Raw genomic sequence first — 14063 nt, 5'->3', positions numbered from 1 at the left:
CCCAGCGGTACAATGCAGCCAGAGACAACAGACCCAACGGTACAATGCAGCCAGAGACACACAGACCCAACGGTACAATGCAGCCAGAGACAACAGACCCAACGGTACAATGCAGCCAGAGACAACAGACCCAACGGTACAATGCAGCCAGAGACACACAGACCCAACGGTACAATGCAGCCAGAGACACACAGACCCAACGGTACAATGCAGCCAGAGACACACAGACCCAACGGTACAATGCAGCCAGAGACAACAGACCCAACGGTACAATGCAGCCAGAGACAACAGACCCAACGGTACAATGCAGCCAGAGACACACAGACCCAACGGTACAATGCAGCCAGAGACACACAGACCCAACGGTACAATGCAGCCAGAGACACACAGACCCAACGGTAGGCACTTAACCATTACAAGGACATGCTGTACCAGACTAACATGAGTGCAACAGGACATTGCATTCTGACACGTACAGCAGCAGCTGCTCTCCGATGTCTTTCTGCAGCAAAGCTTGTTATCCACAACAAATCTGTTTTAACACTTCTGGTGCTGCCAGAATCTTTCAGAATAAAGGCATAGAGTGAGTGCCAAGCAGATAAGGGAGATTTTACTCTGAAAACCCCCTGCCTTCCATTTCCCCCCAAAACCGGGACGTAAAAGTAAAACGCATAAGTCTGATCTCTCTTTAGAAGCATTAATATTCTAACCGAGATGCATGATGAAGTCAGAAATTAGGACAGAACATCGCGATTATGATGAATCTGCGCAGAGGCAGTGTAGATTCTGAGAAAATAGGGAGGTTTGTCGAACCATAAACCAGGAAGTGAATGGCTGCGCGCGCAGCAAAACGGGTCCGGGAGGGGCTGAGAAATGCGTTGCCTAGCAACAGCTGCTGTCAAAAAATATATTTTAACAACCGCGTTTTATATCATTAAAAAGGACCTAAAGACGTGCCCACACATCCTCGGCCTCCTACGGGTGTAATGATGAAGACGTGGGCATCATACGTGTACTGCTTAAGCCCTATCTACTGCGGTACGACAGTGGTGCACGGCAAAAACAAATGATCTACAAGCTCACACCGCGCCCTTTCTACTCCCACGTGTAATCACCCTTCAGGATTGAAGTGGATTTCTTTTGGTAAAGGCGCATGTGAAGATGTCATAGCTTTCACTCAATCTCGCTCACACGGTATCACACGGGTGTCGCAAATTCTACCAATTAAGTGCACAGAATTTACCAACAGGCATCCGGAGATGGTGAGGGTAGAAGAATATGTGCCCAAGTGTCCCTGAGCAAGGCACTTAACCCAGAACTTCTCCCTGGGTGCCGTATTACTATTAATGGTATAGCCACTACTCCTAATAGGATGAGTAACTGCAGAGGACAAATTCTACATATGTAGCAAATACAGTACCCCGACATTAGCTAATGGGGACACACAATTATAAAGTTACCAGATTGTGGCAGGGCAAATCCAAACTAATGCAGCCCAAAACAGTCACACTGTTATTCATAGCTAGACTCCAATTGGATTTAATTGGACCTTCTTAGGGCCATGGGAGCACTCAAAGCACCCCCCCCCCCCTCCATAGTTGGGGATTGCAAGACAAATATTATTGGTGTCAACCAACAGCGCTGATCTCCGAGCCAGCATGCCAAGTTAACTAACTCAACTAACTTTGACGTTCCTTCTGGATTTGCATGTGGGAGTTCTGCATCGCCGCCTTATTAGGCAGCAAACATACAGCAGCCAGGCAGAGACGGGTCATAGCCTAGAGAAAGAGTGTGACATGTTGAGACAGACTCCAAGCACACGTTCATATTATGAGCTGCGGCGTTGGGAGAGAGCGCAAGAGATTTATGTATACTAAGTAAGAGAAAATCTTTGACTTTCTCCACCGGTGGATTGGTACGGCAAAAAAAGGTCTTGCAGGCAAGATTTCTTTTTCAAGAAAACCTCTTGAATAACATTGCTTAAGTGTTTTTTCCTATAATCTTTTCATTAATCCTTTTCTCTGTCAGAAATGATTCATCACTTGTAATCGTCTGGTTGATTTACTTTGACTGATTGAATTAGTGGAAAATGCATGCCATTGGCTTTGAATGATAAATGAACGTACGTTAAAAACACTCACTTGATGCTATAGTGATGCTGTAGTGGGGATATGAACCTTTTTTTGATCTTGGGCACATTTCAAAAAGCCTGTACTGGATTTAGTATGTATTGAGTATAGCTGGCCTGTGTTGGCAGGAGACCATTTTCTAAAACTTGCCGTCAGCCATTTCTTCTTGAAAGACAGACAAAAAGGGAACCAGTAGAGAATTGTTAATAGCCACTGAGTTGTACTTTCTCCTTACAATTGAAGGGAGCCATAAGGAAGTCAGAATGATTTTTGTACTGGTCCACCATCCACTTTCAAACGCTGCTGGCATGAACATGTTTCATTGTTGCACATTGATGAACTCCTCAATCATTTGAGCAGGGCCATAACGGAAAAAAAAATGTGTTCCACAAAAGCCCTAACCCATTTCACCTCCTGGACTGCACGAACACTCCACACAAACACGTGTCCAATAAAAACAAGCATGATGGGATTGTAGACTGCAATCAAAAAGAAGTTTTTCAAACTGAAACAACTTGAGATTTATTTGTGATTCGAAAGGAAAGCCAAAGGGTATTTGGTCGACACCTAAATATATAAAGCCTAAAACGAAATAAAGAGTGATCAGATTAAACATACAGTAGTATCCCGGGGCGTGCATAAAGTACTTAAGTCTGCAAGTCAAAACCATGCCCCTTGGGCCATAAAGAACACAAATGAAAATCCAGTCACTCTGACTGTCAGGGAAGTGGCTCTGTATCATTTATAATATTTAGTTATATTTGATACAGTCTGTGATTTGTAGGAGGGCTTTTATATTTGTCATATTTGGATAGTTTTGTATGCTTGTCATTATGAGTAAAATACCTGTACTCATTCTACCTCCAATCAATGCATTTTCTTATGAAGATTAACCATATAACAAGACACACATTCTCCCCTGGCCCTTTTGGTGATTTGGTGTAGAGGGAGATAAAAGGAGGGGGTCAAGTATAGACCCCTTTGCGACCCGGTCAATTAAATATAGGGTTTAACCCATTTCGATCTGAGACCAGATTCTATAAAATGTCTTCTAAATCATGACAGTTTTGTTTCTATGTCAGTGGTTCTCAAGAACCCCTAGGGCTCCATTTATCGTTCGAGCATTCTATATACATTATTTGGGGATTTAGTAGTGGGGAAGGGGCGTTCCCGCACTAAAGTGGCTATTTTGGTCACCTGTCTAAATCCCTAAAACACCTCCGCTACCCGTTACATTATGCATAAGTGTGATTTGGGCGTTAGCATAATGAAACCAATCACCGTGCCACATGCCATTGCCATTAAGAGATCCCTTATCCATTGCTCGTTATGCCCAGTTCTATATTGTTTCATATAGCCTTAAGGTCTATAGCCCATGGAAGAGTGCGTTGCTGCCTTGAAGTATCACTTGTGCTGCCCCCCCGTCCCCCCTGTGCCGTTTTTCTTCTTTTTGAATGGTGCAACCACACCCTTACGGAGCTATGTGTGTGGGTGGCTGGGTGGCTGGGTGGCTGGGTGGGTCTGAGCACGAAAACAGCATGATTGTTTTTCACCACCTGTGCGCAACCTAACACACACAAACACACACCTACATATTTTTGGGTGTAAATCGTGTTGATAAATGAGGGCATGAATGTTTATCTCTCCCCCTCTCCTCTGTTTCATTCCCCAGGTTTTCCAGGTAGCCTATGTGATTATAAAGGCAGCCAACTCACCTCGTCCAGGTACCGTAATGCTCCTGCATATGAACAAGCAAACAGTACAATGAATTGTCTCATGATGATTTTGGATATGAATTACCATTATGACTGTGACTGATGTGGTTGATAGACCCAACAACTTCACTACCAGGGCATTTTTAGACGTATGGAAATAATACGTACTCTGGAGAGAAGAACGGGAAGACCGTAGACGGCCTCTGATGAAGACCTGTTTAATAAATGTTTTTCTACTGGGAGCTGAGAAACAGTTCTTCTCTCCATTCTCAGACCTATCTCACATGTCTTTCGTCTTAACCCATCAAGACCTGAGGCCGATTCTTAAACAATTCTTCAAAATCAGAAAAACTGATGATTCTATATGCATGGTGCCCAAGCTTCTAAATACAACTACAGCACTTTGAAGCTTCAGCAACGGGCCGGGGGGGAGGGGGGACTATTATTTAATAATGAGTCACAATCGTGTCACAGTCTAACCTGATGTGAAGAAAAGGTCCCGCACACTGTCTTTTACTTATAGAGCAGTAGTTTTATTAGATGACAACGTTTCGGTCTAAACGACCTTCATCAGGTATCAGGTATCAGGTAAGACCTTTTCTTCACATGATTCGCATTTGGTTGCCGGCTCCGACGCACCTGTCCTTGTAGGAGTGCACAAGGCCTCTTCGTTACACAGTCTAACCTGATAACATAGACGCTGAAATTAAATGAAACCTGTTGCAGCAACCGGCTATATAATGCTAAACAAATTATATGGAGATGATTTATAATAATACTTTATATGATGGGCTCGACTGTAAGTCAGCTACGTTACGACATTTATTGCGACCATAGGTCGCAGTTTACTATGAAAACCTGAATGTCATGTCAGTCAGTCCGTCACGCCTCATGTCAGTCAGTCCGTCACACCTCGTGACACGCTCCATATATGGCCGTCTCCATATATGGAGATGGACACGACACTGACCTCATCAAACCCTGGATAGCCATACATGGAGAAGACTGGATCATCACCTAGATCTGCATATATGGAGCCGGTCAGAAACTCTACATCTGGCCTCACGGGCACCATGTTGATCTGACCTCATCAAACCCTTAAGGCTCATTCATAGTCTGGATTTTCGGTGGTGAGCTGACCACCGGAGCTGAAATAACGTTGAGCGGTGGTGAGTAAAAACAGAGAGAAGGGCTGGGCGGTGGCGGTGGCTTGCTCTTCACCGCGGCTCGTGACGTCATGTTGTAGTTCGGTGGTCACCTATACCTAACCACCGAAAATCCAGACTATGTATGAGCCTTTAGAGGTTTGGGGCGGGCGATCGGTGAACCAATATTCTCCAGCGCTTGCTCCATGCACGCCCGTCCCCTGGACCAGAAGGCATGCTGGCTGGGCCAGGCTACACTTGCTGTTGCTCTATCCAGACATGCTCACTGGCTGACTGCATGAATATTGTGGTCCAGCAATGAGAGAATCTTCTTTTGGAGCTTATCTGAACAGGGCTTATCTGTGCAGTGCTTATCTCAGCAGTGTTTATCTATGTCCCCCAAGGTAGTAGACCAATTCCAGCTCAACTGGCACAACTCTTAGCTTACATTGGCATCTTGCTGATGTGTAGGCATTATTCAAGTCCCCACAAACGTAGACATCAAGGAGGGTGATGGCTGATTTAAGCAGTCACACTTGGCCTGAGTTAAACTAATTAGACTGTGAGCTGGCCCTTCCCAGCTCAGAGTCTAATTAGTTTGGGCTATCAGCCTTCCACACTGAGCACACTCAGGAAGAGACTCTGACAAACTATTAATGATAATATTACCATAGGCATATGGCAGGTTAATGTATAAGTTTCTGGTACTGTACAGTAATAAAGATAACTTAGTTTTAAGCATTAGAGCTAGTGCTAGTGCTTCCACAGCTCAGCTGCTACACCAATACAAGCACAACTCAGCAACACAAGTACAACAAAAGCTTGCGTTAGCATCATATCTCATTATTGCTGAGGTGTCTGCATTGTCCAAAGTCCAAAATGTAATTTTTTCAGGAAATGTAAAATAAAACTTATATATATTTTTGAAAACAAAGCAATTCTGCCTCAGTTGGTATTGTGACTAAAGTTTATATATTGTCAATTACTTGCATGAGAGGGGGAGAGGTGGTGGATTAAGCTGCTTTTGTAGACAGTTTGAGGGTCCAATGGAGTTAAGAGGTTTTTTCCGAAGTACTTTTTAATACTTTTCATTGGTTCCAAATGTTTATAACCAACACAAAGACGTTAAGGGTGATCTATAATGATTTATTTAAAGAAAATAATTGAGTTAGGTGGTTTCCTCCTGACAACGACGACTGTAGCCCGATCTAAAAGTGTGAAGGAAAGTACATGTCTGAGTCTCACTGGAAATGCAGAGCTTGCCATAGCTAGACTATTAAAATACTGTAGCTGGCAACAACACTCCATTGATGAATATAATTACAGTTTGACTGGACCGGATTGTTTTCTTACCCTGCATTCTGAGGCATTTCATCAGTGTCTCCTTGCTTTGTCTGCCTGTTCACTACTGTATTATTCCCTCCCCACAGGTAACTGGGTCTTGGAGCGCTCGTTGGACGGTGTCAACTATGATCCCTGGCAGTACTATGCCATAACGGAAACTGAGTGCCTGACCCGCTTCAACATCAGCCCCAGAACTGGACCCCCGTCTTACACCAGAGACGACGAAGTCATCTGCACCTCCTTCTATTCAAGAATTCACCCTCTGGAGAACGGAGAGGTAGTTATGCAATTAGTAGTTCTGTTTTGTTTGGTATAGTTTGATATGGTTTGGTTGTCAGCCAGCCGTCAGCAGTGAATATAGGAGTACATACAGCTACAGTAGTTCAGTGGCTAGTTGTAGTTGTCATCTCTGTGTTCAGGGTGTGCTGTGTGCGCGCGTGCGCGCGCACACACACACATACACATGCACAGAAAGATCAACACGTGCACCATATCCCAGTTAATAAAATACTACTGGCTTCACAGAGTTCAAGCTGCTCCCATCGGCATGTGTGATCTAACTGCTACAGTATCTCCAATGTTTTTAAAAAGGTTGTTTGAAGCTTAGTTGAAAAACTGTTTTTGTTGGAATAATTTTCTGAATCTGTACAAGCGCAGTCACGCACGTACATACACACCATGGTTTCCACAGCCATGTCACTTTGATCATCTGTGTGCATGTTTGTTTGTGGGTGGTGTTTGGAACAGAGAGAACAGTCTTCTATGATTGGCATTAATGAAAAGAGAGAGAAAAGACTAATGTGTGTATACACACTACAAGCAGCAAAGCAAGCAGCAGTCATTAATTTCCAGAGCCTGTAACGACTTGGAGCAATGAGACGCCTGGCGACCAGGTAGCTGTGACTTGGCGACCAAAACAAAACGTTTGAAGAGTGACAGTGACAGATGGCATGTGTTTGTGAAGTTTGTTTTATTGATTCATACACAGGTGAACCGCAACAGAACATAGATTCACACGAGCAGTATGATTGACTCCGACAGCTATAGCTGAAATTACCTCATATTGAGTAAAAACGTGGCCCACTTCTAGCTGAAATTGTTATCAGAAGCTTTTGAATTTTTGGTTGTATCAATGTTTACAGAGAAACGATCATGAGAAAAGTATTGCAAGTGGGCTCCCAAATAATAAAACACAATTTTATGTTAATATCTAGGCTAACATTAAAATGTAATAATAATAATAATAATGTTAAGAGAATGACATGGTATTTTTCTTATCTGTCCCATCTGTACTCATCTGTCTATTATATTAACACGTTAAGTGGTTGGATCGATGGGTCGCGAACACTGCAGTAGTGCATATAATAATAATAATACATTTTATTTATAAAGCGCCTTTCAGGGCACTCAAGGTCGCCGTACAACAGTTTATACGAACATAGTTAAAAGCAAAACATAGCTAAGGTACAGCTTGCAGCAGAGGTCAGCCATATGCCTGCCTAAACAGTTAGGTTTTGAGGTGGGATTGGAAAATGGTGATAGAGTCCATGTTTCTAATATCAGGGGGGAGGGAGTTCCAGAGTTGAGGGGCAGAGCGGCTGAAGGCTCTTGACCCCATGGTGGAGAGACGGGCTGGGAGGACTTTCAGAGTGATGGAGGAGGCAGACCTAAGAGACCGGGTGGGAATGTTGACGTGGACAAGGTCATATGCGTCCGCTGTCTGAACACTGCAGTAGTGCATATGCGTCCACTGTCTGAACACCGCAGTAGTGCATATGTGTCCACTGTCTGAACACTGCAGTAGTGCATATGCGTCCGCTGTCTGAACACTGCAGTAGTGCATATGCGTCCGCTGTCTGAACACTGCAGTAGTGCATATGTGTCCGCTGTTTGCGGACCTTCTCGGCTCCAAAGCATAATCAGGGCTTTAAGCGCCTCAAAGCCTCTAATTGCGAAAGCCTGTCAAAGTGTGTGTGCGCGCCTCTGTCCATGTGTCTTGGGGGGGGGGGGGGGGGGGGGGGGGGGCTCTATAGGGGTGCAAGCTGCATGAGAGATGCAAGAAGCGATGGAGGTGTGTGTGTGTGTGTGTGTGCGTGCGTGCGTGCGTGCGTGCGTGCGTGCGTGCGTGCGTGCGTGCGTGCGTGCGTGCGTGCGTGCGTGCGTGCGTGCGTGCGTGCGTGTGCAGTTGACAGCTCCCTAGCAGTCTGATCACAGTGAAACCATAATGAGTCGCAGGCGATGTGTCACACCACGGCACACACACACTCCCAATGTCACCTCGCTCCTCTACACACACACACACACACACACACACACACACACACACACACACACACACACACACACACACACACACACACACACACACACACACACATTCACAACACACACACACACACACACACACACACACACACACACATTCACAACACACACACATTCACAACCATCCCTATCGTTACTTCCAAGTGTACAGCTCGCACCTGTCAAATCTTCTCTGCAACATTCAGACACACACACACACACACACACACACACACGCACACACACACACACACACGCACGCACGCACGCACGCACGCACGCACGCACGCACGCACGCACGCACGCACGCACGCACGCACGCACGCACGCACGCACGCACGCACACACACACACACACACACACACACACACACACACACACACACACACGGTCAGTATACAGTCTGCAGGTCTTTTCTTACAAATATAAAGTGGTTTTGGCTCCATTGGAGCACACTTATAGCCACAAACAGGCAGTTTGGCAGCAGGCAGAGCCATATTCTACATTTCAGCCGGTGGTGGTGAGTCAAATGTAAATGAAATAACCCTGCAGGTCTGTATGAGCAAAGCATGGGCTTCCCCTACCTTTTGATGTTTCCATTCCCTGTGTGTGATACATGATATACCAGAGAGCTGTGGAAAAAGTGCCGAGCGCCGACAAGACTTTAGTTTACCACGTAAACCCTATACTTTGTTGACTGGTCAGGCCCCCAGGGCTCTGTACTTGGTCCACTCTGTTAATTCCCTCTACACCAAGTCTCTGTGCCAACAATATAAAAGCTCCAAGCTCACTTGTTGTGAGCTTGAATTATGTTGTGAGCTTGAATTATGTATGCTACATGAACACAATGTGGTTCTTACACAAAAGCCTCTTAGTGCCATGACATATAGCCAACAGGAACTCATTTTGAATTCATTGTGGCATTTGTGCATTTTGTTTTAGCTCTTTACAGGTGTTGTACAAACTCCTCCTAATAATCAGATCTATGTCTTGTTATAAAAGACCTTAACAAGGAAAGGTTACCAACTCGTGGCTTTTCAACATAGCTGTTGTGAAGCATCAAACAACCACATTTGCCACGAAGCAGGAAAAGCTTTGTATCTTGATTACCCCAAACTGCACATGTTAAGAGTTGAACACATACAGTACATGAACAGATTCAGGTGGAATTCTAGTCACAGCGCCTCCTAATGGCAACATCAATCATAGTTATTATAATATACCACCTGGTGGAACTTATTGTCCATATAGACCAAGTATTTGTTTACAAATATTGAGTCTGGACGCACAGGTGCCTGTTTCATGTCATCAATTCCCAACAGGGAAGACACAGCAAGGAGCCGGTTTCCCTCCAGAATGCGGACGCTAGGGGTTCATGTGGTTAACGCTAGTTAGAAATTGCCATTCTGGATGGTGATCACGTCATTGATTTTTGGAGTAGATTGCGTGTTGCCACTTGCAACCTGCCACAATGAAGTCTCTATGCTAAAAATGTATTGTGGGAAGGCAGACCTTTATAGATTAACCCCTCTCTCTCTCTCCTCCATTTCAGATCAATAATTAATTAATGTTTGTCACAGGGCCTGATGACCCCTCCTCAGTCCCTTTTCAACATGTAACTTCAACCTGCTATATATCTCGATGTTGAACACTCTTTCTCTCTCTCTCTCTCTCTCTCTCTCTCTCTCTCTCTCTCTCTCTCTCTCTCTCTCTCTCCCCCCCCCCCCCCCCCCCCTCCATTCATCCAGATCCATACATCTCTCATCAACGGGCGTCCCAGTGCGGAGGACCCCTCCCCCACCCTGTTGAACTTCACGTCGGCCCGCTTCATCAGACTGGTGTTCCAGCGGATCAGAACGCTCAACGCAGACCTCATGACCTTGACCCTGAGCGACCCCAGGGACGTAGATCCCATCGTGACGAGAAGGGTGAGAGTGACAGCTTATGCACGCACACATAACACACACACACACGGTCACACGCACACACGCCACACACGCACACATAACCGGGCACACACGGTCACACGCATGCACACCACACTAGCACACATAACCGTGCACACACGGTCACACGCACGCACGCCAGACACGCACACATAACCGTGCACACACGGTCACACGCACGCACGCCACACACACACACATAACCGTGCACACATGGTCACACGCACACACGCCACACACGCACACATAACCGTGCACACACGGTCACGCGCATGCACGCCACACATGCGCAGTGTTGATTTGTTCCCTTCTGCTCTGCAAAACAACTCCAGGGGATTTAAACTTTCCATTTATTCATGTTATTATAATATACGCACATAGTGAGAAATCCCAAACTATGGTATCACACTCCGAAAAGCTTCATAATAGTATATTCAGTATACATACAGTCAAACCCTCAGTATAAATTGAACTCTGTTCAATTTGTTCAATGTGGTTACATTTGCACACAGAGTACATCAGAGTTACATAAATTAACTGAGGATTTTACTGTGACACATGACGGCTATATAATACTGTATACAGTAGCCTACTGTATTCTGTATGCAGTATATTGTCTCTGTCAGGTGGAAACCTCATGTGTCCAAAACGGATACTTTTCAGGATTCAAATAGAGTACGATTCGTGCTGCGCTTTGAGCGTGCATGTCTGCTACCTTTGATGCTTTTGTGTGACGCTGTAGTATAATAGAAATGAACAGTTTTGGACAGTATGCTGAAGTATATAAGTGTTTTTAACGTGATGTGTTTTCTCTCTCTCTTCAGTACTACTACTCCATCAAGGACATCTCAGTGGGAGGAATGTGTATTTGCTATGGCCATGCCAAGGCGTGTCCCCTTAACCTCACTACCAAGGTATACGACAACTATCTGTCTGCTTGTCCCTGTCTTTCTGCCCATGGCTGTGGACCTGTGTCCCTGTCTCTCTGCCTATAGCTGTGTCCCGGTGGACCTGTCTCTCTGCCTGTAGCTGTGTCCCAGTGGACCTGTTTCTCTGCCTATAGCTGTGTCCCAGTGGACCTGTCTCTCTGCCTATAGCTGTGTCCCAGTGGACCTGTCTCTCTGCCTATAGCTGTGTCCTGGTGGACCTGTCTCTCTGCCTATAGCTGTGTCCCGGTGGACCTGTCTCTCTGCCTGTAGCTGTGTCCCAGTGGACCTGTCTCTCTGCCTATAGCTGTGTCCCAGTGGACCTGTCTCTCTGCCTGTAGCTGTGTCCCAGTGGACCTGTCTCTCTGCCTGTAGCTGTGTCCTGGTGGACCTGTCTCTCTGCCTGTAGCTGTGTCCCAGTGGACCTGTCTCTCTGCCTATAGCTGTGTCCCAGTGGACCTGTCTCTCTGCCTATAGCTGTGTCCTGGTGGACCTGTCTCTCTGCCTATAGCTGTGTCCTGGTGGACCTGTCTCTCTGCCTATAGCTGTGTCCCGGTGGACCTGTCTCTCTGCCTATAGCTGTGTCCCAGTGGACCTGTCTCTCTGCCTGTAGCTGTGTCCCAGTGGACCTGTCTCTCTGCCTATAGCTGTGTCCTGGTGGACCTGTCTCTCTGCCTATAGCTGTGTCCTGGTGGACCTGTCTCTCTGCCTGTAGCTGTGTCCTGGTGGACCTGTCTCTCTGCCTATAGCTGTGTCCTGGTGGACCTGTCTCTCTGCCTGTAGCTGTGTCCTGGTGGACCTGTCTCTCTGCCTGTAGCTGTGTCCCAGTGGACCTGTCTCTCTGCCTGTAGCTGTGTCCTGGTGGACCTGTCTCTCTGCCTATAGCTGTGTCCTGGTGGACCTGTCTCTCTGCCTGTAGCTGTGTCCTGGTGGACCTGTCTCTCTGCCTGTAGCTGTGTCCTGGTGGACCTGTCTCTCTGCCTGTAGCTGTGTCCTGGTGGACCTGTCTCTCTGCCTGTAGCTGTGTCCTGGTGGACCTGTCTCTCTGCCTGTATACTGTGTCCTGGTGGACCTGTCTCTCTGCCTGTATACTGTGTCCTGGTGGACCTGTCTCTCTGCCTGCAGCTGTGTCCTGGTGGACCTGTGTCTTTCTGCTGTGCTCTGTCAGGGTCATGTCTCACTCTGTGGAACAGACGCACTGCACAGCACCTCTGAGCCCCGGGCTGTTCTTCTGCTGTCTCATATCCAGCCATCTATTATTTCATTCACTGTGTGTGTGTGTTTGTGTGTGTGTGTGTGTGTGTGTGTGTGTGTGTGCGTGTGTGTGTGCGTGCGCGGGTGCGCACGTGCGTGCGTGCGTGCGTGCGTGCGTATTACTATACTTGGGAGGACCGGATGTCAGTGGAATTTGAGAGCAGGTTTCCCTGCTTATGGTTAAAAGTGGATTTAAAAAAAACTGGCACTCATAAAATCGTGTGCGTGTGTCTGCGTGCGTGCGTGCGTGCGTGCGTGCGTGCGTGCGTGCGTGCGTGCGTGCGTGCGTGCGTGCGTGCGTGCGTGCGTGCGTGCGTGCGTGCGTGCCCGCAGGGGCCACGGGTGACAGAGTGTAGCAGCATGTCTCTCTGGTGTCACTTCAAACAGCGGCATGTTTGAAACCAGACACCCTTCACTGATCTCTCTTTCCCTCTCTTTCTGTCTCTCTCTTTCTCTCAGACACACACACACACACACACACACACACACACACACACACACACACACACACACTGACACTGTACTGTCCTCTGCGTGTCCCAAGGCTGAACCGTGAAGTTGAACCCAGATGTGACAGTTTTGGCTCGGTCCCTTGGTGATGATGTCATTGACGATCAGTGATGTCACGTTTCTCCCCCCAGTATACACTTTAAAAGAGAGCTGTCACAGTATCTGTCAATGAGGGTCAATAAATGTATTCATGTGTTTTCAACCGGACAAATAATGAAAAAATAACAAGGGAACACATAAACTTACTTTGTTTACCGGGGTCCCCCAGATGTCAATCCTTGGCCCCTTACTTTTCTCCTCTATATACCAAATTTGGTTTTTCAGGGGCGCTTATTTTATTTAACATCCTTAAATTGTCACTTTAGAAATATGCACATACAATGTTGCACATTACGTAAATCATCTGGGGACCCCCCAAAATCATTGAAGGACCACTGCAGTATTTGTTTGTTTTTTACCACTATAAGACCACATTTGAGTCCAAGACAAGTTTCCCCATGAGGACAATATTAATGTATATCGCCAGATTCGCCAATGTAACAGTACATCAGCCACTGTACTTAATGGTACAGTGGGACCTCGTGGGTCGTGGGTAATGTAGGAATTTAATGATTTAGAGGACTTCAGACTAATCAATTTAGTCGATTACCGGTATATAAAAAAAACGATTAGAATTGTCTCGTGCTGATTCCTTCACGCGTCTTGGTTATTTGATCGAAAAAGTAATCAACAGAATAATGGCTAAGAGGATATTGGATAGTTCCAGCCCTAAAACAAAGGGAATCAAGT

At 46.2% G+C, this 14063-nt stretch overlaps 1 protein-coding gene across 10 annotated transcripts in view; it reads left to right on the top strand.

Annotated features, from left to right (window-relative positions):
* Positions 1–14063, top strand: part of lama2 (laminin, alpha 2) — a gene marked incomplete at its 3' end in the record, with an annotated part of 276178 nt that overhangs the window by 84022 nt on the left and 178093 nt on the right. For all 10 annotated transcript variants that reach the window (XM_079525878.1, XM_079525885.1, XM_079525883.1 and 7 more), the window contains exons 4-7: positions 3802–3853; positions 6420–6610; positions 10387–10566; positions 11409–11498. In XM_079525878.1, coding sequence (XP_079382004.1) covers positions 3802–3853; positions 6420–6610; positions 10387–10566; positions 11409–11498 — 513 coding nt within the window. The remainder of the gene's footprint in view (positions 1–3801; positions 3854–6419; positions 6611–10386; positions 10567–11408; positions 11499–14063) is intronic.

Source organism: Electrona antarctica (assembly GCF_951216825.1).
Source record: "Electrona antarctica genome assembly, chromosome: 17".
In the NCBI taxonomy this organism is placed as follows: domain Eukaryota; kingdom Metazoa; phylum Chordata; class Actinopteri; order Myctophiformes; family Myctophidae; genus Electrona; species Electrona antarctica.
The sequence above is the reverse complement of the archived record's forward strand: the minus strand, read 5'-3'. Positions and strand labels throughout refer to the sequence as shown.